The 27,564-nt window shown below is 42.7% G+C and overlaps 1 protein-coding gene across 2 annotated transcripts in view; it reads right to left on the bottom strand.

The window, feature by feature from the left end:
• Positions 1-27,564, bottom strand: part of LOC141048056 (uncharacterized) — a 1,479,555-nt gene that overhangs the window by 99,000 nt on the left and 1,352,991 nt on the right. Inside the window, exon 16 of one of the 2 annotated variants that reach the window (XM_073543414.1) lies at positions 14,080-14,114. The exons of the other annotated variant lie outside the window; for it this stretch is intronic. Coding sequence (XP_073399515.1) covers positions 14,080-14,114 — 35 coding nt within the window. The remainder of the gene's footprint in view (positions 1-14,079; positions 14,115-27,564) is intronic. 2 annotated transcript variants of the gene reach the window in all.

The raw sequence follows: 27,564 nt of genomic DNA, 5'->3' as shown, positions 1-27,564 counted from the left end.
GGTGTCCTGTCATATCTGAAAGCAGGACGCTAAGCTACGCCCCCTTGCAGTCACATGACCATAGGTCCTGTGCAAGCTTGTCCATTTTCAGTGTCCGCAGGTCCCGTGCCTCTTTACTTTCCAGCGCTGACTGGACCCTGACACTAATAGTTGAAGCACGCCTGGTCACCTCTGCTGCCCTGCTCCCCAGGTAACTCTTAGCACTGCTTCTGTACTCAGGACACGCGCACTGGCTCTATGAGCAAGTGTAGTGCGGTGTCTCTGACAGACAAAGCTTTCAATGTGTGCATCTTTTCTCGAGGTGGCATGGTAGTTGGTTTCCCAGGTGGAGTCCAATGAAGCCGCAGGCTCCACTCCTGGTGGTGCCCTTTTGCCCCCGGAAAACAAACACTTTGCCTTCATGGACGCTGTTTGGATGTTCGTGGCAATAACGCCGCCCCATCACCAGTTGGCATAATTTATTGGTGGGAAGTCCGACGGTATATGATCGTGTTCGATTTCATTTTTTTTTTTTGGTTTGTTTTGTACATTTTTAGTCCAGCCTTTCTTGACTTCATAAGTAATTGTATACACTAAAAGGTTGAGACAAGAGCGCAATAGGGTCTTATCCGGGTAAAATGTATGAATAATTAGAGTAATTATACTCACCTTCTTGAAGAGAAAGTAAAGCCTGTATAGTATGTCAGCCTGCTGCACGTCCAACGGTCCACAGCGGAACCGCAACACAGTTACTTAGGAATAAATTCTTGGACTTTAAGTGCGCTGCCAGACAAATTTCAACCCCTGAAGAAGAAGTGTTATGCTTCGAAACGCGTAGGGATTAAAGGGTTAACTTTTTTAACCTTGTGTGGTTATGAAATTTGTCTGGCAGCGCACTTAAAGTCCATGAATTTATTCCTAAGTAACTTGACTTCATAAGGGCATGACAAGCCTATATCTGTGTCTCCTCCACCTCCTCCTTTTACTCCTCCACCTCTTTTCTAAATGTAGTTGCCCTTTTCCATATGCTATTTTTGTCTTCTGAGCATTTTGTCAGCTTTGGGACACCGTTTAAGGTGTTTTGTAATTGTTTTCTATGTGTTTGTATGTGTTTGTGTTTGCCTGCCATTGTTTTCAATGTGGTTCAACGAACATTCGACGAACTTGCCTCCTGTGCGACGAACCAAAACACTAGCGGGGTGGCTCAACACTACTCCTGATATATAGACGTACATTGTTAATGTTTAAACTATGCTATATATACCTGCTATACTGATAAGGAGAGCTTTAAACTAGAACAACATGGGAAGGGAAGCAAAAGACCAGAAAAAGCCATACACCTGACAAATGCTATTGAGAACTCTGCTATTAGAAGTTGAAAGGAAGAACAAAGACAAAAGAATCTAATTAATAAAAATATTGGAGAAAGAGAAACCAATCACAAACTAAAATGTTTCTATACTAATGCACAAAGCATGGGCAACAAACAACGAGAATTGGAACTACTAACACAGGAAAAGAAATATGAAGTCATTGGAATCACTGAAACTTGGTGGGATGATACAAATGATTGGAATACAAGACTAGAAGGATACAACTTATTTGCAAGAAACAGACTTGATAAACGAGGAGGAGGTGTCGCATTGTATGTTAGAAACGCGTATATCTGCACAGAGATTGAAGCTTCAGAGACTGGGAGTTCTGAGGAAACTGTTTGGGTAAGAATACAAGGACAGAACAAAGGAAAGGACACCATTCTAGGCATTTACTACAGGCCGCCTGTGCAAGCTGAAGCTGAAGATATGGATGAACTCTTTATGCATCAAATGGCCAAGTTCTCCAAAAAATATGACATAGTTGTCATGGGAGATTTCAACTATCCAGACATTTGTTGGGAATCTCTCTCAGGCAAAACTAACAGGTCAAGGAAATTCTTATCCTCTCTTGCTGACAACTTTATCTTCCAAAAGGTAGGGGAGAAAACAAGGGGAACTGCTACCTTGGATCTAATCCTTATAAACAGGGAGGAAATGGTAGAGGAGGTAAAAGTGGCTGGGACCCTAGGAGGTAGCGACCATGCTATTTTAGAATTTTGGATAACTAGAGGAGGAAGACCTGTGAAGACTCAGACGTCAAGGTTAGATTTCAGAAAGGCAGATTTTAAGGGATTCAGAAAGAGAATTGGAGGGATCCAATGGCTGGATATCCTTAAAGACAAAAATGTCCAGGAAGGATGGGAAATCTTGAAAAATGAAATTCTCAAAGCACAATTGTTAACAATTCCGAAAAGAGGTAAGAATAGGAAGCCAGGATGGATGAAAACAGAATTTAAGCACATGCTAAAAAGGAAGAAAAAAATGTTTATAAAATCGAAAGCGGGAGGCATATCTAAAGAAGAATATAATGCTGTTTGCAGAACCTGCAGGGCACAAATCAGATTAACTAAAGCTGACAATGAATTGAGGCTTGCAAGAGATGTCAAAAGCAATAATAAAGGATTTTGGGGATATGTCAAAAGTAAAAGAAAAGTCAAAGATGCTATAGGATTTTTACAGGATGAAAATGATGAAATGGTAAGACACAATGTTGAGAAGGCCGAACTTTTAAATTCCTATTTTGCTTCTGTTTTCTCTCAGAAAGGAAATGTAACATCAACTGTTCTTCACTGTCCTATTAAGGGAATAGAATAATCCAGGATATCAATAAACAGAAAGATAGTGAGGAAACACTTAGCTAACCTAAATTAATTCAAGTCTCCAGGTCCAGATGAATTACACCCCAGAGTACTGAAGGAGCTAGCAGAAGAAATTTTTGAACCCCTCTCCATAATCTTTGAAAATTTCGTGAAGAACAGGAGAAGTCCCAGAAGACTGGAAAAGAGCAAATGTTGTTCCTATCTTCAAAAAGGGGAAGAAGGTGGACCCAGGCAACTATAGGCCGGTGAGTCTGACTTCTATACCAGGAAATATCTTTGAACAAATTATTAAACAACATGTATGTCAGTAACAGGATAAGAATGAAGTGATTAAACAGAGTCAGCATGGGTTTGTAACTAATAAGTCAGGTCAGACTAACTTAATTTCCTTCCATGATGGAATCACTGATTGGGTGGATCAAGGAAATGCTGTAGATACAGTATATCTTGACTTCAGCAAAGCATTTGACCAAGTATCTCATACAATCCTTATTAAAAAAAAATGACTAAGTATGGAATGGACAAGGCAACTGTTAGGTGGATTCATAACTGGCTTAGTGATCGGACCCAAAGAGTGGTCGTAAATGGCTGCACATCCAGTTGGAAGAATGTCTCAAGTGGGGTACCACAGGGCTCTGTCCTGGGCCCTGTATTGTTCAAAATCTTTATCAATGATTTAGATGAAGGAATTGAGGGTAAACTGATTAAATTTGCTGATGACACAAAGCTAGGAGGGATAGCTAATACTAGAGAAGAGAGAGAGAGGATTCAAAAAGATATAAATAAACTGGAGAAGTGGGCAGATACTAACAGAATGGTTTTTAACAGGGAAAAATGCAAAGTACTACATCTGGGCACTAAAAATGAAAAAAGCATATACAGAATGTGAGGAATAGGCCTAAGCAACAGCACATGTGAAAAAGATTTGGGTATACTAATAGATCACAGACTGAATATGAGTCAACAGTGTGATGCAGCAGCAAAAAAGGCAAATGCAATTCTAGGATGTATTAACAGAAGCATACAGTCTAGATCACGTGAAGTCATTATTTCCATCTGACTGGGATGATTTAGCGAATCCTGCCTTGAGCAGGGGGTTGGACCAGATGGCCCAGGAGGTCCCTTCCAACTCTACGATTCTATGATTCTATGACTTTGTCTACTTTTTATATTCTTATGTAATCCATACTGAGCCTGTGAGCGTCTCTGTGTGACTGATGGAATATATATGGAGATTGACAATTATCCTTTGACTGAATAGAGCTGTACGGTTCTGATACAGTGCCATTGCTATATATCTGATGTTATTTTGTGTCTATTTTGTGCTAAATTTGGAAGTTTGGTGGAAGAGGCCGCGGATGTGTGCGTGGGGGGGCCAGCTGGTGCTGATGGTGCGGGTGCATCTGCTGGTAGTGGCAAAAGCACAATAGCAGCTAAGGCAGGAGGTTTTGAGCCTGCGTCATGGTCTGGCTCCGGAACGCCTGGAAGGCTACCTTTTCTGGGAGTAGGTTAACCGCTTTAAAGCCAGAGCATGAGGAACTGGTTTGGGCTTACATTGCCGAAACAGACTCCAGCAAATATGCCTCCTCTTCTGAAGTTTCAAAAACTGCAAGCACTGAATCATCAAGTGCTGGCTCCTGGTCAGGAAGAACCCCTTTCCTTGTGTCCTGCACCCCCACCCAAATTGAATGATGCAGCAAGCCACACTTCACATTAGTCCATGTAGCTCTTTCTATCATACCATGCCTTGGTTATCAAGTCAAATCGTGAATTCCCCAGTCCAAGATGAATCTGACATGGAGTGTGGGTGGCCAGGCAGGGCAGTGGGGTTAATCGGTACCGGACTGATGTCTCACAGGGATGTGTCACGGTGGTGGTGACCCATTCCGTGGCCCTGGGCGACCATGCAAAGGGGTGAATTACGTTTATAGGTGAATGATACGTGATACCACCTGTGGTTTCTAATTAGATTGCCCAGCGCTGCAGTTGCGCTTCTCTGGAACAGATGTAGTGGTGCAGGTAAGATGTAGAAGCCCTGCACAGGTAGGGCCGTTGTCGCAGGGCAGATGAAAGAGTTGGTAGATGGTGTGCAGTGCAGGATGTAGCAGAGCCGTGCGCCAGGCGCAGGAGAAAGAGAACAGACACAGTCGTGCAGTTCCTTTACCTGGACTTGGTAAATGCCATCCAGGACCCAGAGTACAGATGGAGAAGGAGTTGGTCAGCCTGGAAGCCAATTTGGAATTCTCTCTCTGCAGATAGGTAGTGTGGCCTCCATTCTAGCGCTTATCTGAGGTACTTGCAGTGCTGAGTTCAATGACGTACCCCCTGTTGACTCTCTCTTGGAACTTTATCTTATGGCAGGCAGCCGTAGCCTTTTCCTTCTGGCTCCCACATGTCACTGCTGGGGCCTCCGAGCCTTAGTTGGGTACAGAGCATTTACAGCTGCTACTTCCTCCGGTTTCTGCTGCAGGAACGTCAGAGTCCCTACAAACCCGGAGCCCGGAATCCAGACCATGCGCTCCAGCTAGGAGTGAGCCTTAACTCTGCTCATCCTCCAGCTCCCCTTCTCACGTCCACACACTTCCCCTTCCCTTCACAGACTGCCCTAACTTACCTCCTCCCGACCATAGAGAGCAGCTCCTCAGCAGTCAGGTTCAGAGGTCTCCCTGCTGGCCTGGAGTGGGAAATGTGTTGTGTGTTGGTTTAACTGCTAGAGAGATCCTTCGATGCTCCCAAGCATGACATCACACTCCCTAGGAGGAAGGTTATGCCACTGTGGCGACTGTACTCCTGGGGGCGCCACAAGTGCATTGATGCCCAGCCACTGCTAGATGATTCTGCTGGTAAATTGACCCAGACCACTACATTCCCCTCGCACTCTACACAGCCAGAATCTGACCCTGATGAAACTCAGGTTACCCTTCCCATATACTGTACCACCTTACATGGTGACAAAGAGGAAGGTGCAGATGAAAGTGCAGGTTCTGCCCACCCGTCGTCAGACACACCGCCGTACTATGAGGGGCCTTGTGCCAGTGCCGTCGCCAATGAGTGGGCCCTCCCTGCTTGCTCAGGATCACAGCACTTGCAAAGTTGAAATACTTACCTCTCCCTGCTCCACCGCAATGACGTCTTCCGCATTTCCTGACAGTGATATTCTGATCAGAGAGCGCAATGACATCATGTCTGTACGCCCAGACTAGTACAGGGATTCCCTAAAGAGGAGACTTATTTGAGGAGACTTATTTGTTTTCAATGTTGGGACAGCAATTTTTGGGGAGCACTATACTCTGGAGAATGATATATGGGGCCCACCATACACTGGAGCATTCCAAACATAGACATCAGACACTGGAGCAACATTTACAGGGCCCATTATACACTAGAGCATTAGAAATGGGGCCCATTATATATAGAGCATTATTTGGGCCCATAAGACAGTGTAGCTTCATCCATGGGGACCAACATATACTGTAGCATTATGTGGAGCTCATCATATACTGTTTCAAACATTATATGGGACCAATGATTCTGTATGGATAAATATATGGGCCTCATTACTCTGTATAGCGCACTATGCGGTGGCCATAATACTGTATGGAGTAATATACTGTCCGTTTTTGGAGGTATTGGAGAATTTAAAAAGGGTATCAGTCATGAGATGTAAAAAGTGAAGTATTTTTCATTGTACTATACCTCTATTTCTCTGCCGTATAGGAGCCTCATGAGTTGTGCTATATGTTAAAGGGGCGCTCTTTGGCCCAGGGCACATGAAAACCTGGAGCCAGCCCTACCCCCCACAAATTTAGCCAAATAACCCCCATTTTTCAGTGCGTAACTAGTATTATGAAGTAAATTAAGGTTGAAATGCTTCAGTAATAAGAATTGATGTTTTTGGCATTCAAAAGGGCACTGTAGGTGTGTTTTCTGTCCTCCACTCCCTGCTGACTTTGCTTCCCCATTGACTTGCATTGGGTTTCGTGTTTCAGTCGGCCTTCGACTTTTCACAATAATCGGCTGATTTCGTTCGACCCGACTTTTTCAAAAGTCGGGTTTCATGAAACCCGACTTGACCCGAAAAAAGGCAAAGTCGCTCATCTCTATCAAATCTAAATATTTTAATAAATACAGGATGGGCTACTTATATGGATACACCTAAATAAAATGGGAATGGTTGGTGATATCAACTTCCTGTTTGTGGCACATTAGTATATGGGAGGGGGAAAACTTTTTAAGATGGGTGGTGACCATGGCAGCCATTTTGAAGTCAGCCATTTTGGATCCAACGTTATTTTTTCCAATGGGAAGAGGGTCATGTGACATATCAAACTTATTGAGAATTTCACAAGAAAAACAATGGTGTGCTTGGTTTTAATGTAATGTAATGCTAGTCTAAGGGGGTCAGATTCCTTGTAGGAATGCTCGGACCTGACACCCATAATGTGGTGGTGCACCATCTTGCTGAAAAAACTCAGGGAACGTGCCATCTTTATTGCATAAAGAGGGCAACACATAACATAGTAACATAGTAACATAGTTATTAAGGTTGAAGGGAGACTTTAAGTCCATCTAGTTCAACCCATATCCTATCCTAACTTGCCCTAACATGTTGATCCAGAGGAAGGCAAAAAAAACCCATGTGGCAACAGTAAGCTTCACATTGGGGAAAAAAATTCCTTCCCGACTCCACATACGGCAATCAGACTAGCTCCCTGGATCAACGCAATATTAAGGAGACTAGTGTATATACGCTGTAATATTATACTTTTCAAGAAAGGCATCCAGTCCCTTCTTAAATTTTAGTAGTGAATCACTCATTACAACATCATATGGCAGAGAGTTCCATAGTCTCACTGCTCTTACAGTAAAGAATCCGCGTCTGTGAGTATGCTTAAACCTTCTTTCCTCCAGACGTAGAGGATGCCCCCTTGTCCCCGTCACAGGTCTAAGAGTAAAAAGATCATTAGAAAGGTCTTTGTATTGTCCCCACATATATTTATACATTGTAATAAGATCACCCCTAAGCCTTCGATTCTCCAAACTAAATAACCCCAAGTGTAATAACCTGTCTTGGTATTGCAGACCCCCTAGTTCCCTAATAACCTTGGGCGCTCTTCTCTGCACCCGCTCCAGTTCAGCTATGTCTTTCTTATACACCGGAGACCAGAACTGTACACAGTATTCTAAGTGTGGTCGCACTAGTGACTTATATAGAGGTAAAATTATGTTCTCCTCATGAGCATCTATGCCTCTTTTAATGCATCCCATTATTTTATTTGCTTTTGCAGCAGCTGCTTGACTCTGGCCACTAAATGTGAGTTTGTCGTCCACCCATACACCCAGGTCTTTTTCAGTGACTGTTTTGCCCAGTGCTTTACAATTAAGCACATAATTATACAACTTGTTCGTTCTACCCAAGTGCATGACCTTACATTTATTCCCATTAAAGCTCATTTGCCATTTATCAGCCCAAGCTTCTAGTTTACATAAATCCTCCTGTAATATAAAATTGTCCTCCTCTGTATTAATTACCCTGCAGAGTTTAGTGTCATCTGCAAATATTGAAATTCTACTCTCTATGCCCCCTACAAGGTCATTAATAAATACAGTGGGGCAAAAAAGTATTTAGTCAGTCAGCAATAGTGCAAGTTCCACCACTTAAAAAGATGAGAGGCGTCTGTAATTTACATCATAGGTAGACCTCAACTATGGGAGACAAACTGAGAAAAAAAAATCCAGAAAATCACATTGTCTGTTTTTTTTTCATTTTATTTGCATATTATGGTGGAAAATAAGTATTTGGTCAGAAACAAAATTTCATCTCAATACTTTGTGATATATCCTTTGTTGGCAATGACAGAGGTCAAACGTTTCCTGTAAGTCTTCACAAGGTTGCCACACACTGTTGTTGATATGTTGGCCCATTCCTCCATGCAGATCTCCTCTAGAACAGTGATGTTTTTGGCTTTTCGCTTGGCAACACGGACTTTCAACTCCCTCCAAAGGTTTTCTATAGGGTTGAGATCTGGAGACTGGCTAGGCCACTCCAGGACCTTGAAATGCTTCTTACGAAGCCACTCCTTCGTTGCCCTGGCGGTGTGCTTTGGATCATTGTCATGTTGAAAGACCCAGCCACGTTTCATCTTCAATGCCCTTGCTGATGGAAGGAGGTTTGCACTCAAAATCTCACGATACATGGCCCCATTCATTCTTTCATGTACCCGGATCAGTCGTCCTGGCCCCTTTGCAGAGAAACAGCCCCAAAGCATGATGTTTCCACCACCATGCTTTACAGTAGGTATGGTGTTTGATGGATGCAACTCAGTATTCTTTTTCCTCCAAACACGACAAGTTGTGTTTCTACCAAACAGTTCCAGTTTGGTTTCATCAGACCATAGGACATTCTCCCAAAACTCCTCTGGATCATCCAAATGCTCTCTAGCAAACTTCAGACGGGCCCGGACATGTACAGGTTTAAGCAGTGGGACACGTCTGGCACTGCAGGATCTGAGTCCATGGTGGCGTAGTGTGTTACTTATGGTAGGCCTTGTTACATTGGTCCCAGCTCTCTGCAGTTCATTCACTAGGTCTCCCAGCGTGGTTCTGGGATTTTTGCTCACCGTTCTTGTGATCATTCTGACCCCACGGGGTGGGATTTTGCGTGGAGCACCAGATCGAGGGAGATTATCAGTGGTCTTGTATGTCTTCCATTTTCTAATTATTGCTCCCACAGTTGATTTCTTCACTCCAAGCTGGTTGGCTATTGCAGATTCAGCCTTCCCAGCCTGGTGCAGGGCTACAATTTTGTTTCTGGTGTCCTTTGACAGCTCTTTGGTCTTCACCATAGTGGAGTTTGGAGTCAGACTGTTTGAGGGTGTGCACAGGTGTCTTTTTATACTGATAACAAGTTTAAACAGGTGCCATTACTACAGGTAATGAGTGGAGGAAAGAGGAGACTCTTAAAGAAGAAGTTACAGGTCTGTGAGAGCCAGAAATCTTGATTGCTTGTTTCTGACCAAATACTTATTTTCCACCATAATATGCAAATAAAATGAAAAAAAAACAGACAATGTGATTTTCTGGATTTTTTTTTCTCAGTTTGTCTCCCGTAGCTGAGGTCTACCTATGATGTAAATTACAGACGCCTCTCATCTTTTTAAGTGGTGGAACTTGCACTATTGCTGACTGACTAAATACTTTTTTGCCCCACTGTATGTTAAAAAGATGCGGGCCCAAAACTGACCCCTGTGGTACCCCACTGCTAACCGTGACCCAGTCCGAGTGTGCTCCATTAATAACCACCCTTTGTTTCCTATCCCTGAGCCAGCTCTTAACCCACCTACACATATTTTCCCCTATCCCCATTGTTCTCATTTTATGTATCAACCTTTTGTGTGGCACCTTATCAAAAGCTTTTGAAAAGTCCATGTACACCACGTCCACTGCATTCCCTTGGTCCAGTCTGGAACTTACCTCTTCATAAAAGCTTATCAGATTAGTCTGACAGGAACGGTCTCTTGTAAACCCATGTTGATATTGGGTCATAAGGTTATTCTTCTCCAGATACTCCAGTATAGTATCTCTTAGAAAACCCTCCAGGATTTTACCCACAGTTGAGGTTAAACTTACTGGCCTATAATTTCCAACTTCAGTTTTTGTCCCCTTTTTGAATATTGGCACCACATTTGCTATACGCCAGTCCTGTGGTACAGACCCTGTTATTATGGAATCTTTAAAGATTAAAAATAGTGGTCTATCTATGACTGTGCTTAATTCCTGCAGTACTCGGGGGTGTATCCCATCCGGGCCCGGGGATTTGTCAATTTTAGTGATTTGTAGACGCCGCCGTACTTCCTGCTGGGTTAAGCAGGTGACATTTAATGGAGAATTTTTATCCCTGATCATGTTATCCGTCATGGGATTTTCTTGTGTAAATACTGTTGAAAAAAGTTATTTAGCATATTGGCTTTTTCCTCATCCTCATCCACCATTTCACCCAGACTATTTTTAAGGGGACCAACACTATCATTTTTTAGCTTCTTACTATTTATGTAGTTAAAGAATATTTTGGGATTATTTTACTTTCTCTGGCAATGAGTCTCTCTGTCTCAATCTTTGCTGTCTTGATTTGCTTTTTACAGAATTTATTTAATCTTCTGTATTTATTTAATGCCTCATCACTACCTACTTGCTTTAATTCTCTAAATGCTTTATTTTTATCTCTTATTGCACCCCTTACAGCTCAATTTAGCCATAGTGGTTTCCTTCTATTTCTCGCATGTTTATTCCCATACGGTATATATTGTGCACAGGTCCTATTCAGGATGCTAATAAATGTCTCCCATTTTCTTTGTGTATTTTTATGTCTCAGGATATCGTCCCAGTTAATTGCACCAAGATCATCTCTCATCCGTTGGAAATTTGCCTTCCTGAAGTTTAGTGTCCTTGTAACCCCTCTACTACACATCTATGTAGCAATTTCAGATATCCAGTGGCATTGAGGTTTCCATTGATGAAGAAAGGCCCCACTATCTTTGTACCCCATAAACCACACCATACCATCAATTATGGGTGTCATGTCCGAGAATTCCTACATGAACAGTTTGGTGGAAAGTGGATTGGTCATCGTGGGCCAGTTGAATGGCCACCAAGGTGACAATCCAACACAATGAGCAGCACTTTGAACACATTTTATAAGTGTCATAAAGTTGTAAATAACTCATGAAAGAATAAAGTTACCTTAAGCCAAGCACACCATTGTTTTTCTTGTGAAATTCTTAATAAGTTTGATGTGTCACATGACCCTCTTCCTATTGAAAAAAGAAAGTTGGATCCAAAATGGCCAACTTCAAAATGGCCACCATGTCACCATCCATCTTAAAAAGTTTCCCCCTCCCATATACTAATGTGCCACAAACAGGAAGTTGATATCACCAACCATTCCCATTATATTTAGGTGCATCCATATAAATGGCCCATCCTGTATATATTTTGAGCATTCATACTGTATGGTCCTTAAGAAAAACACTGAGGATGGAGGGAAGAGTGTGGGGCTATTTAAACCTCTGTGTTTCCTGTTCCTAATTAGAATGGGGAGGCAATCTCCTGTGGTGCTGTCATGGGGGTACCTGTTAGGTGTCAGGTTCCTGCAACTGCACAGCAGGAATCCAGAGCCTTACATTCAGCGGTCTCCCATTCTCCACCGACCGCTCAGGAGCCTGCACAGCAATCCCAGCATTCCAGACGCCCTGCTCAGACCAGCTCTGTAGGTCTGGTTGTTGCTGTTACCTCTGGGCCAGCAATAGTAGCACAGCCTGCTCTGCAGCAAGCCTCTCCAGAGTGTTGTGAATTCATTTTCCCCTTCACCGTCGATGTCTGATGAACGCCCTCTTCTGGTGAAGGAAGGTAGTGAGGCTGATTACCAAACACCTGATCTGGTAGATGATGACTGGGTAACAGGAAATTCAGACTGGATATAAGGCAGCCGACGCCCTTCTGAGTCGCTGGTGATTTCTCTGCTGGATTCTTGGAGACCAGTCTGATTCCTGCTTCCCAAAGATAAGTTTTTGCTCTGCTATTGAACTTATTAGTTTTGTTTTGCTTACCTTGTTTTTTAGAGTTCAGCCATCCCCGGTCGGGGGTGTGCTGAGTTCCATTTTTTGTTTCTGATCAGTTTGTCTCTTTGCTCTGTCTTCAGAATTTACCTGAGTGCTGATATAGTCTTTTTGAAGTCCTAGCGACTTCAGGGCCTGTTTTTCCTATCAGTCGGTTGGGACATTTTTTGGTAGGGTTTTTTACGGATTGCAGACAGCAGCTTTTCTATCCTGTCCTTTTTAGTTAGCTTGGGCCCCATCGTTTGCTCAACCTATCTTTCTATCTGTCTTAGTGTTTTCATCTTGCTTCACCGTCATTATATGTTGGGGCTGCCTATTGCTTTGGGGTCTGCTCTGGGGCAGTTTAGATTTCCCCTTTCTTTCTTTAGGCCTATTTAGTTCTCCGGCTGTGATTGAGGGGTCTAGGGCATCGTAGGAACCCCCCACGGCTACTGTTAGTTGTTGTGGATAGGATCAGGGGTCTGCAATCCGATAGCTACCAACCTCTCCGGTTTTCTGGACTTAGCTTGTATTTTTGTTTTTTCCTCCTTCGGTGACTCATTCATAACACCAGAGGCTAAGTCCTCCGGTCGCGCTACTGGGCATGCTCACGAGACGATCTCCCATTGGAGATCGGGAGTCATGTGCTCAGGACCTTCTCCAGATCTCATTGGTCCACCTCAGAGATCTGGAAGCTTCCGGAAGGTCCCGGCTATAAAAGGGTCACATGGCCGCTCAGCCATGAACTAGTATAGACTCTAAGTGCTACTGTGTGAATGTTGATCGATGTATGGACTGCAAATGACTCATTAAGGTTCCCATCCCTCTGATATTACGAGTGTGTATAGGGATCTAGTAACAGAGTCAGAGCCAGTCAGTGGCAAGCTACAGGCCACAGTACGCATCCTCCACAGGGCTAGCATCCGACAGTGAGCCTGTCTGGGCATTGTCGTATTGCGGCTGGATTAGTTGCCGCGCTGCAGTCAGCAGCACTTATTGGCATCTGCGTTAGCAACGCTGCACGCATGGTAGGTCTAGACAGACTTTGACCCAGAGTCTAGTCCTGTGACCATATACCGTGCGTGCACACCACTGAGACCTGTGAGGTAAACAGGCTCGGCATTTATGTTTATGCCTTAGGCGCCTCTGTGATTATAACAGAGTTCTCCAGCACTTGCCGGGTGACGTTCAACCCGCATGTGCCATACCGCCATACTGTGTGTCTGCCATTATATAGTAGCAGTTTAACACCACTGCACAGTGGACCCTGGGCGGCGAACGCACTTTCTGTTATTTAATATTTAATGCGTTCCGCCGTCCCTAACAGTACCATCATGACAGGCACAGACCCCTGGCCATCATGGTAATCCATCAGTGCCTCAAGCATAAAATGACACACCTTCCTGCTGGTGCACATTAAATGCAGCAGTCATCAGCTTTTAACAAGTTATGACTGCTTCGCTCTACCAATGGCTGTTAGAGGCCTCAACGTAACAGAGCATGCATATGATGGACCTATCATATGTCAGTAAGGGTGAAATAAGTTAATTTTTTTCGATTTTAGCACTTATAATATAGGAGAATTCATTTGTACATATTTCACCTAATCCGTATACAAAATAGAGGAAACCGATTCAAACTTTTGATTAGACATGATCACTTTAGTAATTTATGAGTTTTTATCAGTTTTATTATATAAATGTTCACTTAATACTGTTGGAAATTGCCTTTTGATTTTTTCTCTCAAGTATCACAGATTCAATTTTTCACAAAGTCTTGCATACTTTGAGATTGAATAAAATTAAGACATACCTGAGAGGCCAATGTCATTATACATTTCTTTCTCACTGCAAATACAAATATGAAAACATTTTAAAAACATTTTTAGAGTTTGATGCTGATAATTGTAATATTTCATAGGGAGTTGTGCTGTATTGCTGGACTACTACTTTTATTTATTGCACTCACAGCTAACTGCAGGAACCACTGAACAAACTGAAGGTGGTATGAATTTCACATGCATTTTAACTACCACAGGTGCATCTCAAAAAATTAGAATATCATAAAAAATTTAGTTTATTTCAGTATACACAATTAATGATGGTTTCGGGAGCCATGTCATCTGCTGGTGTACGTCCATTGTGTTTTATCAAGACCAAAGTCAGTGCAGCCGTCTACCAGGAAATTTTAGAGCACTTCATGCTTCCCTCTGCTGACAAGCTTATTGGAGATGGAAAGTTCATTCTGTAGCAGGACTTGGCAGCTATCCACACTGCCAAAAGCACCAATACCTGTTGTAAAAACAACAGTATCACTGTGCATGATTGGCCAGCAAACTCACCTGACCTTAACCCCATAGAGAATCGATGGGGTATTGTCAAAAAGAAGATGAGACACCAGACTCAACAATGCAGACGAGCTGAAGGCTGCTATCAAAGCAACCTGGGCTTCCATAACACCTCAGCAGTGCCATAAGCTGATTGCCTCCATGCCATGACGCATTGATGCAGTAATTGGCGTCAAAAGAGCCCTGACCAAGTATTGAGTGCATTTACTGAGCATATATTTCCATAGGCCAACATTTCGGATTTTAAACTAATTTTTCAACCTGGTGTTATAAAGTATTCTAATTTACTGAGATAATGACTTTTGGGTTTTCATTGGCTATAAGCCATAATCATCAACATTAACAGAAATAAACACTTGAAATAGATCACTCTGTGTGTAATGACTATACAGTGGGGCAAAAAAGTATTTAGTCAGTCAGCAATAGTGCAAGTTCCACCACTTAAAAAGATGAGAGGCGTCTGTAATTTACATCATAGGTAGACCTCAACTATGGGAGACAAACTGAGAAAAAAAAATCCAGAAAATCACATTGTCTGTTTTTTTTTCATTTTATTTGCATATTATGGTGGAAAATAAGTATTTGGTCAGAAACAAAATTTCATCTCAATACTTTGTGATATATCCTTTGTTGGCAATGACAGAGGTCAAACGTTTTCTGTAAGTCTTCACAAGGTTGCCACACACTGTTGTTGGTATGTTGGCCCATTCCTCCATGCAGATCTCCTCTAGAGCAGTGATGTTTTTGGCTTTTCGCTTGGCAACACGGACTTTCAACTCCCTCCAAAGGTTTTCTATAGGGTTGAGATGTGGAGACTGGCTAGGCCACTCCAGGACCTTGAAATGCTTCTTACGAAGCCACTCCTTCGTTGCCCTGGCGGTGTGCTTTGGATCATTGTCATGTTGAAAGACCCAGCCACGTTTCATCTTCAATGCCCTTGCTGATAGAAGGAGGTTTGCCCTCAAAATCTCACGATACATGGCCCCATTCATTCTTTCATGTACCCGGATCAGTCGTCCTGGCCCCTTTGCAGAGAAACAGCCCCAAAGCATGATGTTTCCACCACCATGCTTTACAGTAGGTATGGTGTTTGATGGATGCAACTCAGTATTCTTTTTCCTCCAAACACGACAAGTTGTGTTTCTACCAAACAGTTCCAGTTTGGTTTCATCAGACCATAGGACATTCTCCCAAAACTCCTCTGGATCATCCAAATGCTCTCTAGCAAACTTCAGACGGGCCCGGACATGTACAGGCTTAAGCAGTGGGACACGTCTGGCACTGCAGGATCTGAGTCCATGGTGGCGTAGTGTGTTACTTATGGTAGGCCTTGTTACATTGGTCCCAGCTCTCTGCAGTTCATTCACTAGGTCCCCCCGCGTGGTTCTGGGATTTTTGCTCACCGTTCTTGTGATCATTCTGACCCCACGGGGTGGGATTTTGCGTGGAGCACCAGATCGAGGGAGATTATCAGTGGTCTTGTATGTCTTCCATTTTCTAATTATTGCTCCCACAGTTGATTTCTTCACTCCAAGCTGGTTGGCTATTGCAGATTCAGTCTTCCCAGCCTGGTGCAGGGCTACAATTTTGTTTCTGGTGTCCTTTGACAGCTCTTTGGTCTTCACCATAGTGGAGTTTGGAGTCAGACTGTTTGAGGGTGTGCACAGGTGTCTTTTTATACTGATAACAAGTTTAAACAGGTGCCATTACTACAGGTAATGAGTGGAGGAAAGAGGAGACTCTTAAAGAAGAAGTTACAGGTCTGTGAGAGCCAGAAATCTTGATTGCTTGTTTCTGACCAAATACTTATTTTCCACCATAATATGCAAATAAAATGAAAAAAAAACAGACAATGTGATTTTCTGGATTTTTTTTTCTCAGTTTGTCTCCCATAGTTGAGGTCTACCTATGATGTAAATTACAGACGCCTCTCATCTTTTTAAGTGGTGGAACTTGCACTATTGCTGACTGACTAAATACTTTTTTGCCCCACTGTATATGAGTTTCACTTTTTGCATTGAAGAACTGAAATTAACTTTTTGATGATATTCTAATTTTGTGAGATGCACCTGTATAAGATTGGAAGCACAGTTATTTAATACAGCAAATATATCAGTAGGGATGTCAGGGCCACTTTAAAATTATAGTTTTTGTTTGCCCTGAAATTTCTATTATACTCAAATACAGTATAAATGTAAAATAAATATAAAAAAGTGTAAAAATACAGTTCATCAATATCTGATTGTTAGTCACCGCAAACCCTCACTGATCAGCTATTACCAGCTGATTGATGTTGCTTAGAACTTGGATAGACAGTCTAGACCTCCACAAATCAGTTGTTAGTATCTTACGTAGAGGCCAAATGTAAATGTATGGAGCAGATTACTGAGGTTCAATACACTGTTTAGTGGCCAAGTCCTGGTACTGCAAATCTGATCCTATTCAACTTCACATTTTATTCACAATTTTTACTAGGTAGTCTGTAAAGCTGACACATCATTGGTCGTTGAATCTGTGAAGAAAGTAAATTTATAGCAAGGTCTGTTTCATCCCTATATTAATCATGCTCTTTATTAAGAAGAAGAATATTATCCACTGGAAATGTTCTGCCCATTTGGGCAAAAGACGAGGTTAACTACTGTATAATGTAGTTATTTTAATAAGCTGTAATGCTCTGCTAGTGACGTATAACGAGGTAATAGCACCATCTGGTGGTGTTTAATTGTATTACAAGTTGTTTTTCTGTAACACTGTTCATTGCATTGTTTGAGAAACTAATAGATTTTTGGTAAGAAGGTCCTTGTGAAGCAGTCATTTTGTAAGAAGCAGTCTAGCAGAACAGTTGTGTAAAGGTACTGTCACACTTAGCGATGTACCAGCGATCCAGACCAGCGATATGAACCTGTTGACCAATAAACAAGTTAGGCTAAAGAGAACGTTCTGCTTATTTTGGAAGCCAAAGAAGGTTTATGCTGTATGTCAGATTGCACACCATGATAATGTGTAAGAAGTAGTGGTGAGCAAGCACTAAAATGCTCAAGTATTAGTTGTCACGGCTACGCGCGACTGGATAGGTCACCTCCAACAGGCAAATTTCCGAAATAGACATATGTCTGGAACCCGCCTCCAGTAAGGCGAATTTAAACAATAAAAGGGAAAACCTGGGTATCAATAGCAATGGTGGCCCTGCGATACAAAAACGGGGAAGTGGAGACCTCCTGCACTCCCCTGAGTCAGTGTCTCTACACTCCTAACGTTCCCTAGGCCGGTTCCGCACCGGGCAATGATCAGGAACCTAAAAACCCTGACTCGCCCTACACCTAAACCCTCGCTAGTGAAGTGGACGGTGCGGAAACTAATCCCACCACTGCACTAAAACACACATAAGGAAAAGAGACAAAACAGGGGAACACCACTTAGCTTTGCTCTGTTGCCTATGCTCCCAGCAACAGAGCCTACCACCTGCGTGCATCTTTTCCTCCGACCGGATCCAACACCAGAGTGCACCTGTTTTATAATTACGTGCATAAAACTAAAGTAACCCAAGTGCAATGACCCTAATGGCCACCGGGGGGAACTGGAACTGAAACCACCACAGTGCAATGACCCTAATGGCCACCGGGGGAAACTAGAACTGAAACACACAGCCAAAGGAAAAAAAAGGTTACTTGTGCATTTTCTCTGTCATATCCAACCTGGATCATGACAGTACCCTCCCCTTAATGAGGGGCCTCTGGTACCTCAAGACCACTCCTCATTAGGGAACCACCTACAGCGGGGATGCCCAGATCCAGAGTTCACCCCAACCACTACCTGACACTTCAGGTTAATGACAAACTTACCGCTGGTATAGTCAATGTATGTTCTGGAGGCACCCACATCTCCAAAGTGCCGACCTGGGGAACGAGTTATGTATGTGTATGTTCGGTATGAGCTGGCAAGACTCCGCAACACACTTCCACAGGATGTTTTTTGGTGGCCACCAATACATGCTCGTTCACACACAGGTCTGGACCTGAACGTTTATTGCCACTCATTTGTTTGTCATAATTCGGTGAGCTCATTCTGGGATCGACAACAGAGGCGTCCCCCTGTGTCACCACACTCACACCCCCGCTATTCACCAAGGGAACACCACCCTTCAACCCTTTACCTTACCAGGTCTGCACCTCCCAGGGTTGACTAATGGCGAGGATTGAGATTTGCCCCTACTCCCCCGCAGCACACCTGCTGCTCACACCGGTGAGGGAGAGCCCTGGGATATGGAGGAAAAATACACTCCCTGGTTGCCTTCCTCCACCTGACCAGGAGGGGGCGGCTTCTTCGGTAGTATGGAAGATTTGGCGTGAGCCCCACAGACTGTAACACCAGTCTGCTTACTACCGGGATGTTCCACTTCATCTCGGGGAACCCCAGACAGCACCATGGGGACACCAACTCGACCCACCTGTCTGGGTGCGTCCGCCTGTATGAGCAAGTCCCGCTCCCCAGCAGTGACTCTAGGGGGCTTCATTGCCAGCCGCTATTTGATTTTCAGGTTGAGTCAGAGGGAAGGCCCCAGACCCTGATTATTGCTGCTGGAACTGCTTACACACCATGCAGCTCATCACTCACCATAGTGAAGCCCAGCAGCAATTGCTCACAGGTCTGAACATGGCCCAAGGCTCACCAGAAAAAAAATGTATTGGTTGTGATAAGGTCACGGCCACGTGTGACTGGATATGCCGCCTCCAACAGGTGAATTTCGTAAATACACGTATGTCTGGAAACCCCGCCTCCAATAAGGCGAATTTAAACAATAATGGGGAAAACATAGGTAACAATAACAATGGTGGCCCTGCAATACGGAAACGGGGAAGTGGATACCTCCTGCACTCCCAAGTCAGTGTCTCTACAATCCTAACGTTCCCTAGGCCGGTTCCACACTGGGTGAAGATCAGGAACCTAAAAACCCTGACTCGCCCTGCACCTAAACCCTCACTAGTGAAGTGGACGGGTGGAAACTAATCCCACCACTGCACTAAAACACACATAAGGAAAAGAGACAAAACAGGAACACCAACTAGCTTTGCTCTGTTGCTTACGCTCCCAGCAACAGAGCCCACCACCTGCGTGCATCTTTTACTCCGACCGGATCCAACACCATAGTGCAGCCTTGGAGCAAACAGAGTCCACCACCTGCGTGCAGCTGTCCAGAAACAGAGTCCAGCATATGAGTCCAGCTTTCCAGCAAAATAGTCCAGCATCTTGAGTCCAGCTTTCCAGCAACCGAGTCCAGCATCATGAGTGCAGTTCTACACTATAGCTGCCACTCCACCAAGCCAGGCAAGAACTCCTTGCTGACACCATAACTGCAACTCCACCAAGCCATGCCAGCCCTCCTCGCAGACACCATAGCTGCCACTCCAGGACTCTCACTGAGCTGCCCGGGACTCTCCTTCAGCTCCATCCTTCACCCAGGCTTGCTTGCAACTGAGGACTATCGCCAACAGTGATTACCACACCTGACACTCTTTTATAGAGCAATCACACCTGTTTTATAATTACGTGCACAAAACTAAAGTAACCCAAGTGCAATGACCCTAATGGCCACCGGGGGGGAAACTGGAACTGAAACCACCATAGTGCAATGACCCTAATGGCCACCGGGGGGGAACTAGAACTGAAACACACAGCCAAAGGAAAAAAAGGTTACTTGTGCATTTTCTCTGTCATATCCAACCTGGATCATGACATTAGTTATTCGAGTCGATCAAATCGTTTTTCTCAGGTGGTCGACCTAAGCAATGAGAATAATGGATGTCAATAGGAAGCTCGAGCATTTTTCCAGCCCCCCACCCTCACAGAGGTGTGGAGGGGATCTAAAAATTGCTGAAAATGAAGGAAACAGAGTTTGGTATGAGAACATCATGATCAATACCCCAGGAAGAATCTCTGAATTCCAGGTCGCTGCTGTGATCAATGTTGCCAGAGTGTTTTGCCACTTTTACAGACTGACAATAAAACATACAGCCACAGTTAAAATGGATTTGACTGGAAAAATGTAAAAAAACATTCTTTCCAGGATAATGACTTGTATATAGGGCAAAATAAATAGAAAAAAATGTTCTTCAACAACGGGCTATGTTAACACGAAGAGTTTATGCTGCGTTTTTGCACGTTTGCATTGCTTTCAATGGTGAAGGAAACATACTACAGAAAATGTAATTTTATCAGTTTAATACCTTATCTGTTCATGTGGTATGTGAGACATGATAAGACACATCCTGTTTATTTTATGAAGGAGGCATTATGAAAGTCACATTTTTTTTTTCAGGGCCATTAGATGTCATCACTATTTGTAGAGGGTCATCAGGTGGTCCTCAATATTGTCAGAGTGCGAGCAGGTGGCACTCACTCTAATTTTAGGGGGCCATCAGCCAGTCTTCACTAAGCACGTTAGCAGGGTCAGCAGACAGCTATGTTTTGCACAGCCATATATTGCTACAGGATGTTGAGAAGGCCGAACTTTTAAATTCCTATTTTGCATCTGTTTTCTCTCAGAAAGGAAATGTAATATCAACTGTTCTTCACTGTCCTATTAAGGGAATAGAAGAATCCAGGATATCTATAAACAGAAAGATAGTGAGGAAACACTTAGCTAACCTAAATGAATTCAAGTCTCCAGGTCCAGATGAATTACACCCCAGAGTACTGAAGGAGCTAGCAGAAGAAATTTTTGAACCCCTCTCCATAATCTTTGAAAATTTTTGGAGAACAGGAGAAGTCCCGGAAGACTGGAGAAGAGCAAATGTTGTTCCTATCTTCAAAAAGGGAAAGAAGGTGGACCCAGGCAACTATAGGCCGGTGAGTCTGACTTCTATACCAGGAAAGATCTTTGAACAAATTATTAAACAACATGTATGTCAGTACCTGGATAAGAATGAAGTGATTAAACAGAGTCAGCATGGGTTTGTAACTAATAAGTCATGTCAGATTAACTTAATTTCCTTCTATGACGGAATCACTGATTGGGTGGATCAAGGAAATGCTGTAGATATAGTATATCTTGACTTCAGCAAAGCATTTGACAAAGTATCTCATACAATCCTTATTGAAAAAATGACTAAGTATGGAATGGACAAGGCAACTGTTAGGTGGATTCATAACTGGCTTAGTGATCGGACCCAAAGAGTGGTCGTAAATGGCTGCACATCCAGTTGGAAGAATGTCTCAAGTGCGGTACCACAGGGCTCTGTCCTGGGCCCTGTATTGTTCAACATCTTTATCAACGATTTAGATGAAGGAATTGAGGGTAAACTGATTAAATTTGCTGATGACGCAAAGCTAGGAGGGATAGCTAATACTAGAGAAGAGAGAGAGAGGATTCAAAAAGATATAAATAAACTGGAGAAGTGGGCAGCAACTAACAGAATGGTTTTTAACAGGGAAAAATGCAAAGTACTACATCTGGGCAATAAAAATGAAAAGAGCATATACAGAATGGGAGGAATAGGCCTAAGCAACAGCACATGTGAAAAAGACTTGGGTATACTAATAGATCACAGACTGAATATGAGTCAACAGTGTGATGCAGCAGCAAAAAAGGCAAATGCAATTCTAGGATGTATTAACAGAAGCATACAGTCGAGATCACGTGAAGTCATTATTTCCCTCTACTCCTCTTTGGTGAGACCTCATCTGGAATATTGTGTCCAGTTTTGGGCACCACATTTTAAAAAAGACATCAACAAACTGGAGCAAGTTCAGAAAAGGGCGACCAGAATGGTGACCGGTCTGCAAACCCTGTCTTATGAGGAAAGGTTGCAGGATTTGGGATTGTTTAGTTTGCAAAAGAGAAGACTGAGAGGAGACTTAATAGCTGTCTACAAATATCTAAAGGGCTGTCACATTGTAGAAGGATCAACTTTATTCTCATTTGCACAAGGAAAGACTAGAAGCAATGGGATGAAACTGAATGGGAGGAGACACAGTTTAGATATTAGAAAAAACTTTTTGACAGTTAGAGTGATCAATGAGTGGAACAAGCTGCCACGAGAAGTGGTGAGTTCTCCTTCAATGGAAGTCTTCAAACAGAGGCTGGACAGACATCTGACTGGAATAATTTGGCGAATCCTGCTTTGAGCAGGGGGTTGGACCAGATGGCCCAGGAGGTCCCTTCCAACTCTACAATTCTATGATTCTATGATTCCGTCAATATAATGTAGCCATCTGATGTGCGAAGATTTTCTTTTTTGTATTAATGCTGTAAAGTTTGAAACTTGAAAATACAACAGGCAGTCCTCCCAGTTTAAAGAGGACCAGCAGGAATCTTGTGGACAGATGAGACCAAGATAGAGTTTTTTGGTAAAGCACATCATTCTACTGTTTACTTCAAATGGAATGAGGCCACAATAGTTACAGTAAAATATGGTGGTGGTTCAATGATCTTTTGGGATTATTATGCTGCCTCTGGCCGTGGGTGCCTTCACTGTGTTCAAAGCATCATGAAATATGAAGATTCCCAAAAGATTTTAGGTCGCAATGTAGTGCCCGTGCTCTGAAAGCTCGGTTTGCATCCTAGGTCATAGGTCTTCCAGCAGGACAATGACTCCAAATATAATTAAAGAAGCACCCAGAAAAGGATGGAAACAAAGCACTCAAGTTCAGAAGTGGTAAATTCAGTTTCAACAGTACAAAGTGTCCCACCACTACCTCTTATATACAGCTGTGCTCAAAAGTTTGCAAACCCCTGCATAATTTTTGCTTTCTTTTTTCAGAGAATATGAATGATAACACCAAACCTTTTCTCCACTCATGGTTAGTGGTTGGGTGAAGTCATTTATTGTCAAACTACTGTGTTTTCTCTTTTTAAACCATAGTGACAACCCAAAACATCCAAATGCCCCCTTTAACATCAATGACCACTTGCAGTCTTTTGTGGTAGTTGTGAATGAGGTTTTTTTTATCAGATGGTAAAGCTTCCCACTCTCCTTGGCAAAAAGCCTCCAGTTCCTGTAAATTCTTGGGCTGTCTATCATGAACTGCGCACTTGAGATCTCCCCAGAGTGGCTCAATGATAATGAGGTCAGAAGACTGAGATGGCCACTCCAGAACCTTCACTTTGTTCTGCTATAGCCAATGACAGGTCATCTTCGCCTAGCGTTTTGGATTGTTGTCATGTTGGAATGTCAAAGTACGTCCCATGTGCAGGTTCCGGGCTGATGATTGCAAATTTGCCTACAATATTTGCTTATAACATGCTGCATTCATATTTCCTTCAACTTTGACCAAGTTTCCTTTGCCTTTGTAGCTCACACATCCCCAAAACATCAGCAATCCACCTCCATGCTTTACAGCAGGAATGGTGTTCCTTTAATCATAGGCCTTGTTGACCTATCTTCAAATGTAACGTTTATGGTTATGGCCAATAAATTCAATTTTGGTCTCTTCACTCATAATTCCTTGCCTTAAGTAGTTGACGATGGAAACCATGACCAAAGCAATAGCCGTACATGCTGACTTCCACGACATGTTCAGTGAAACCTTGGAAGAAACACAATATCCGCCTCCCCCGCCGGAGTATGCTGGCCTGAAGCACACCGATGAGGGACTGACTAGGATCTGACTTCCTCCTGTGTAAGTCCGTTAAGAGGGGGCCCATCTATTAGAGATGGGTAAACTTGTATATGGTGAAGCTCAGCTTAGTTAGTTGCTTCAAGATTGTTTTAGTTAGATAGGTGTGGGAGGACAGATCGATAGGATTGACGAGATTAGGATTTTGATTTTGTACATCACCAAAGGGGGGACTGTTAAGGATATGAAATCAGTATATAGTTATGAAGATATTCAAACTATGAAGCATAGATGCTATATTTGAGTCATGGACCCCCTAAGTATATACCCTTTAAGTATATACTCATGGACCCTTTAAGTATATACTGAAATTAGCTCTTAAAAACCATTTCTGCTAACACGTTATGATTCAGTAATTCTTGGTGTATTGTTTGCTACGCTTGCCAATAGCTTGACCTGTAATAGATATTTGCATAACCTACCTGCATCTGTTAAGAACAATAGGAGAACTTGTTAGGAGAAGTTCTTGTGACCAAAAGCCATTGTTCCTGTATCGATAAGGCTTGTTTCACACATCAGTTTTTCACCATCAGTCAAAATCCGCCAAAATTTGAAAATGACGGATCCGCTTTTCCTGTGGCGGATCCGCCTATTTTTCCCATAGAGATACATTAGTGGCGGATTTTGGCAGATGGTCGTCCGTTATGTCCGCTATTCGGCGGATCCGCCAGGAATTTTCTTGTGGCGGATCCGCCATTTTTTCCCATAGAGATAGATTAGTGGCGGATTTTGGTGGATTGTCATCCGTTACGTCCGCTATTCGGCAGATCCGCCAGATTCCTGGCAGATTCTATCTGAGGTGAACGGACTTTGCAACGTTTTTTGGTGCCGTCAAAATGGCGGGAGACGGCGGATCCGCCGTCGTCCGCCATGCGGTAGAATGGGCGCCTATGGGCGGCGGATCCGCCGGGATCTGCTATTTTGCGGAATCCGCCGGTGGAATCCGCTAAATCGCACTGAGCATGCTCAGAAAAAAATATACTTTTCCCAGACAGTCCAAAAACTATATAAGGTGGGCTAATTAATCATTGGGCCCAGACATCCGGCACCAGCCACACTGAAGAGACAGAGCCAGACAGACAGACAGCACCTGCCCAGCAGCAAGACCCCCAGCTGAGCTATAAAACCTGCCCAGCAGCAAGACCCCCAGCTGCAAGACTCCTGGAGCAAGAGGCCTGACAGCACCTGCCCAGCTGCCCAGCACCAAGCACCAAGCCAGGACGGAGAGGCCTGCTACCAAAGCCTGCAATTGTGTGAGTATTAAACTATTTGTGTGGAGCATGTCTGTGTGTCTGTGGCTTGTCTGCCTGTGTGTGTGGTCTGTCTGTGTGTGTGGCCTGCGTGTTTGTGTGTGTGTGTGGTCTGCTTTCCTGCATGTATGTTTGTGGCCTCCCAGTGTTGCATGTCTGTGTGTCTGTATGTCTGTGTGTATTTTTATTATGAATTTTTTTCATACTTTAATTGCTTTTCTGTTGCATGTGTACTGAACTTTATTTTCATAGTACTGTAATTTTATTTCCATATTTGCAATTGTGCTGTGTATTGTATGTGGTGTAACTGTGGTGTTGTATGTGGTGTTTCTGTTGTATATTACTGTTTTTTTATTTTTCATTTATTGTGGTATTTAAAATAAAGAGCAGAGTAGCTAATATTTTTTTTTAATAAAAACTGTTTTAAAAACTGTGTATTTTTATTATGAATTTTTTTCATACTTTAATTGCTTTTCTGTTGCATGTGTACTGAACTTTATTTTCATAGTACTGTAATTTTATTTCCATATTTGCAATTGTGCTGTGTATTGTATGTGGTGTAACTGTGGTGTTTCTGTTGTATATTACTGTTTTTTTATTTTTCATTTATTGTGGTATTTAAAATAAAGAGCAGAGTAGCTAATATTTTTTTTTTAATAAAAACTGTTTTAAAAACTGTGTATTTTTATTATGAATTTTTTTCATACTTTAATTGCTTTTCTGTTGCATGTGTACTGAACTTTATTTTCATAGTACTGTAATTTTATTTCCATATTTGCAATTGTGCTGTGTATTGTATGTGGTGTAACTGTGGTGTTGTATGTGGTGTTTCTGTTGTATATTACTGTTTTTTTATTTTTCATTTATTGTGGTATTTAAAATAAAGAGCAGAGTAGCTAATATTTTTTTTTTAATAAAAACTGTTTTAAAAACTGTCCGCTGTGTTATTTTAAAACCAGGTAAAATTAAGTATGGGTATACATGTAAAAAAGGATACATTAAGTGTTGGTTTTTGGTATACAAGTGTGGTTATACTCTCAAGTGAGAGATTGTAAGGGAATTTACACATGAAAACACTTGGGTATACTCTCAGTGAGAGTTTCAGGGCAAACACTTGGGTATACTCTCAGTGAGAGTTTCAGTGAATTACACACATGCAAACACTTCGGTATACTCTCAGTGAGAGTTTCAGGGAATTACACACATGCAAACACTTGGGTATAGTCTCAGTGAGAGTTTCAGGGAATTACACACATGCAAACACATTTGGGTATACTCTCAGTGAGAGTTTCAGGGCAAACACTTGGGTATACTCTTAGTGAGAGTTTCAGGGAATTACACACATGCAAACTCTTGGGTATACTCTCAGTGAGAGTTTCAACGAATTACACACATGCAAACACATTTGGGTATACTCAGTGAGAGTTTCAGGGAATTACACACATGCAAACACTTGGGTATACTCTCGGTGAGAGTTTCAGGGAATTACACACACTAATACCAGTGAAGAATTTTTTTTTATGTTACTAAAATTCTCTTTATACTTGCAGATCCAGCCAGCAAGGTTGCAGCAGACCCGCCAGCAAGATTGCAGCAGAGCATCCTAGGAAAACACTTCAGTTTTCCAAGTAAGTATAAAGGCCTGAAAGCTTATTTAATCCTTTGTATAGTAGCTAAACAAGTGTCTATACTTATAGATCCAGCCAGCAAGGTTGCAGCAGAACCGCCAGCAATTCCGCAGCAGACCCGCCAGCAAGATTGCAGCAGAGCATCCGAGGAAAACACCAGTTTTCCAAGTAAGTATAAAGGCCTGAAAGCTTATTTAATCCTTTGTATAGTAGCTAAACAAGTGTCTTTATACTTACAGATCCAGCCAGCAAGGTTGCAGCAGAACCACCAGCAATTCCGCAGCAGACCCGCCAGCAAAACCGCAGCAGTTTAATATGTCTTCTTCTGGGAGCTCCCCCTCACAGCATCAGCGAACTGAGGTAATATAATTATTTTTTTTTTATGTTATTTTCAAAAAAATTTTTTTAACAATATATGCATGTATTATGTTTTCACAGAAAGCTGAATCTGAGGAGC

This window comes from Dendrobates tinctorius, unplaced genomic scaffold, assembly GCF_039654945.1.
Source record: "Dendrobates tinctorius isolate UK_male_01 unplaced genomic scaffold, ASM3965494v1 ptg000132l, whole genome shotgun sequence".
Classification (NCBI taxonomy): domain Eukaryota; kingdom Metazoa; phylum Chordata; class Amphibia; order Anura; family Dendrobatidae; genus Dendrobates; species Dendrobates tinctorius.
Note: the sequence above shows the minus strand (reverse complement) of the source record. Positions and strands in the feature narration are given on the sequence as shown.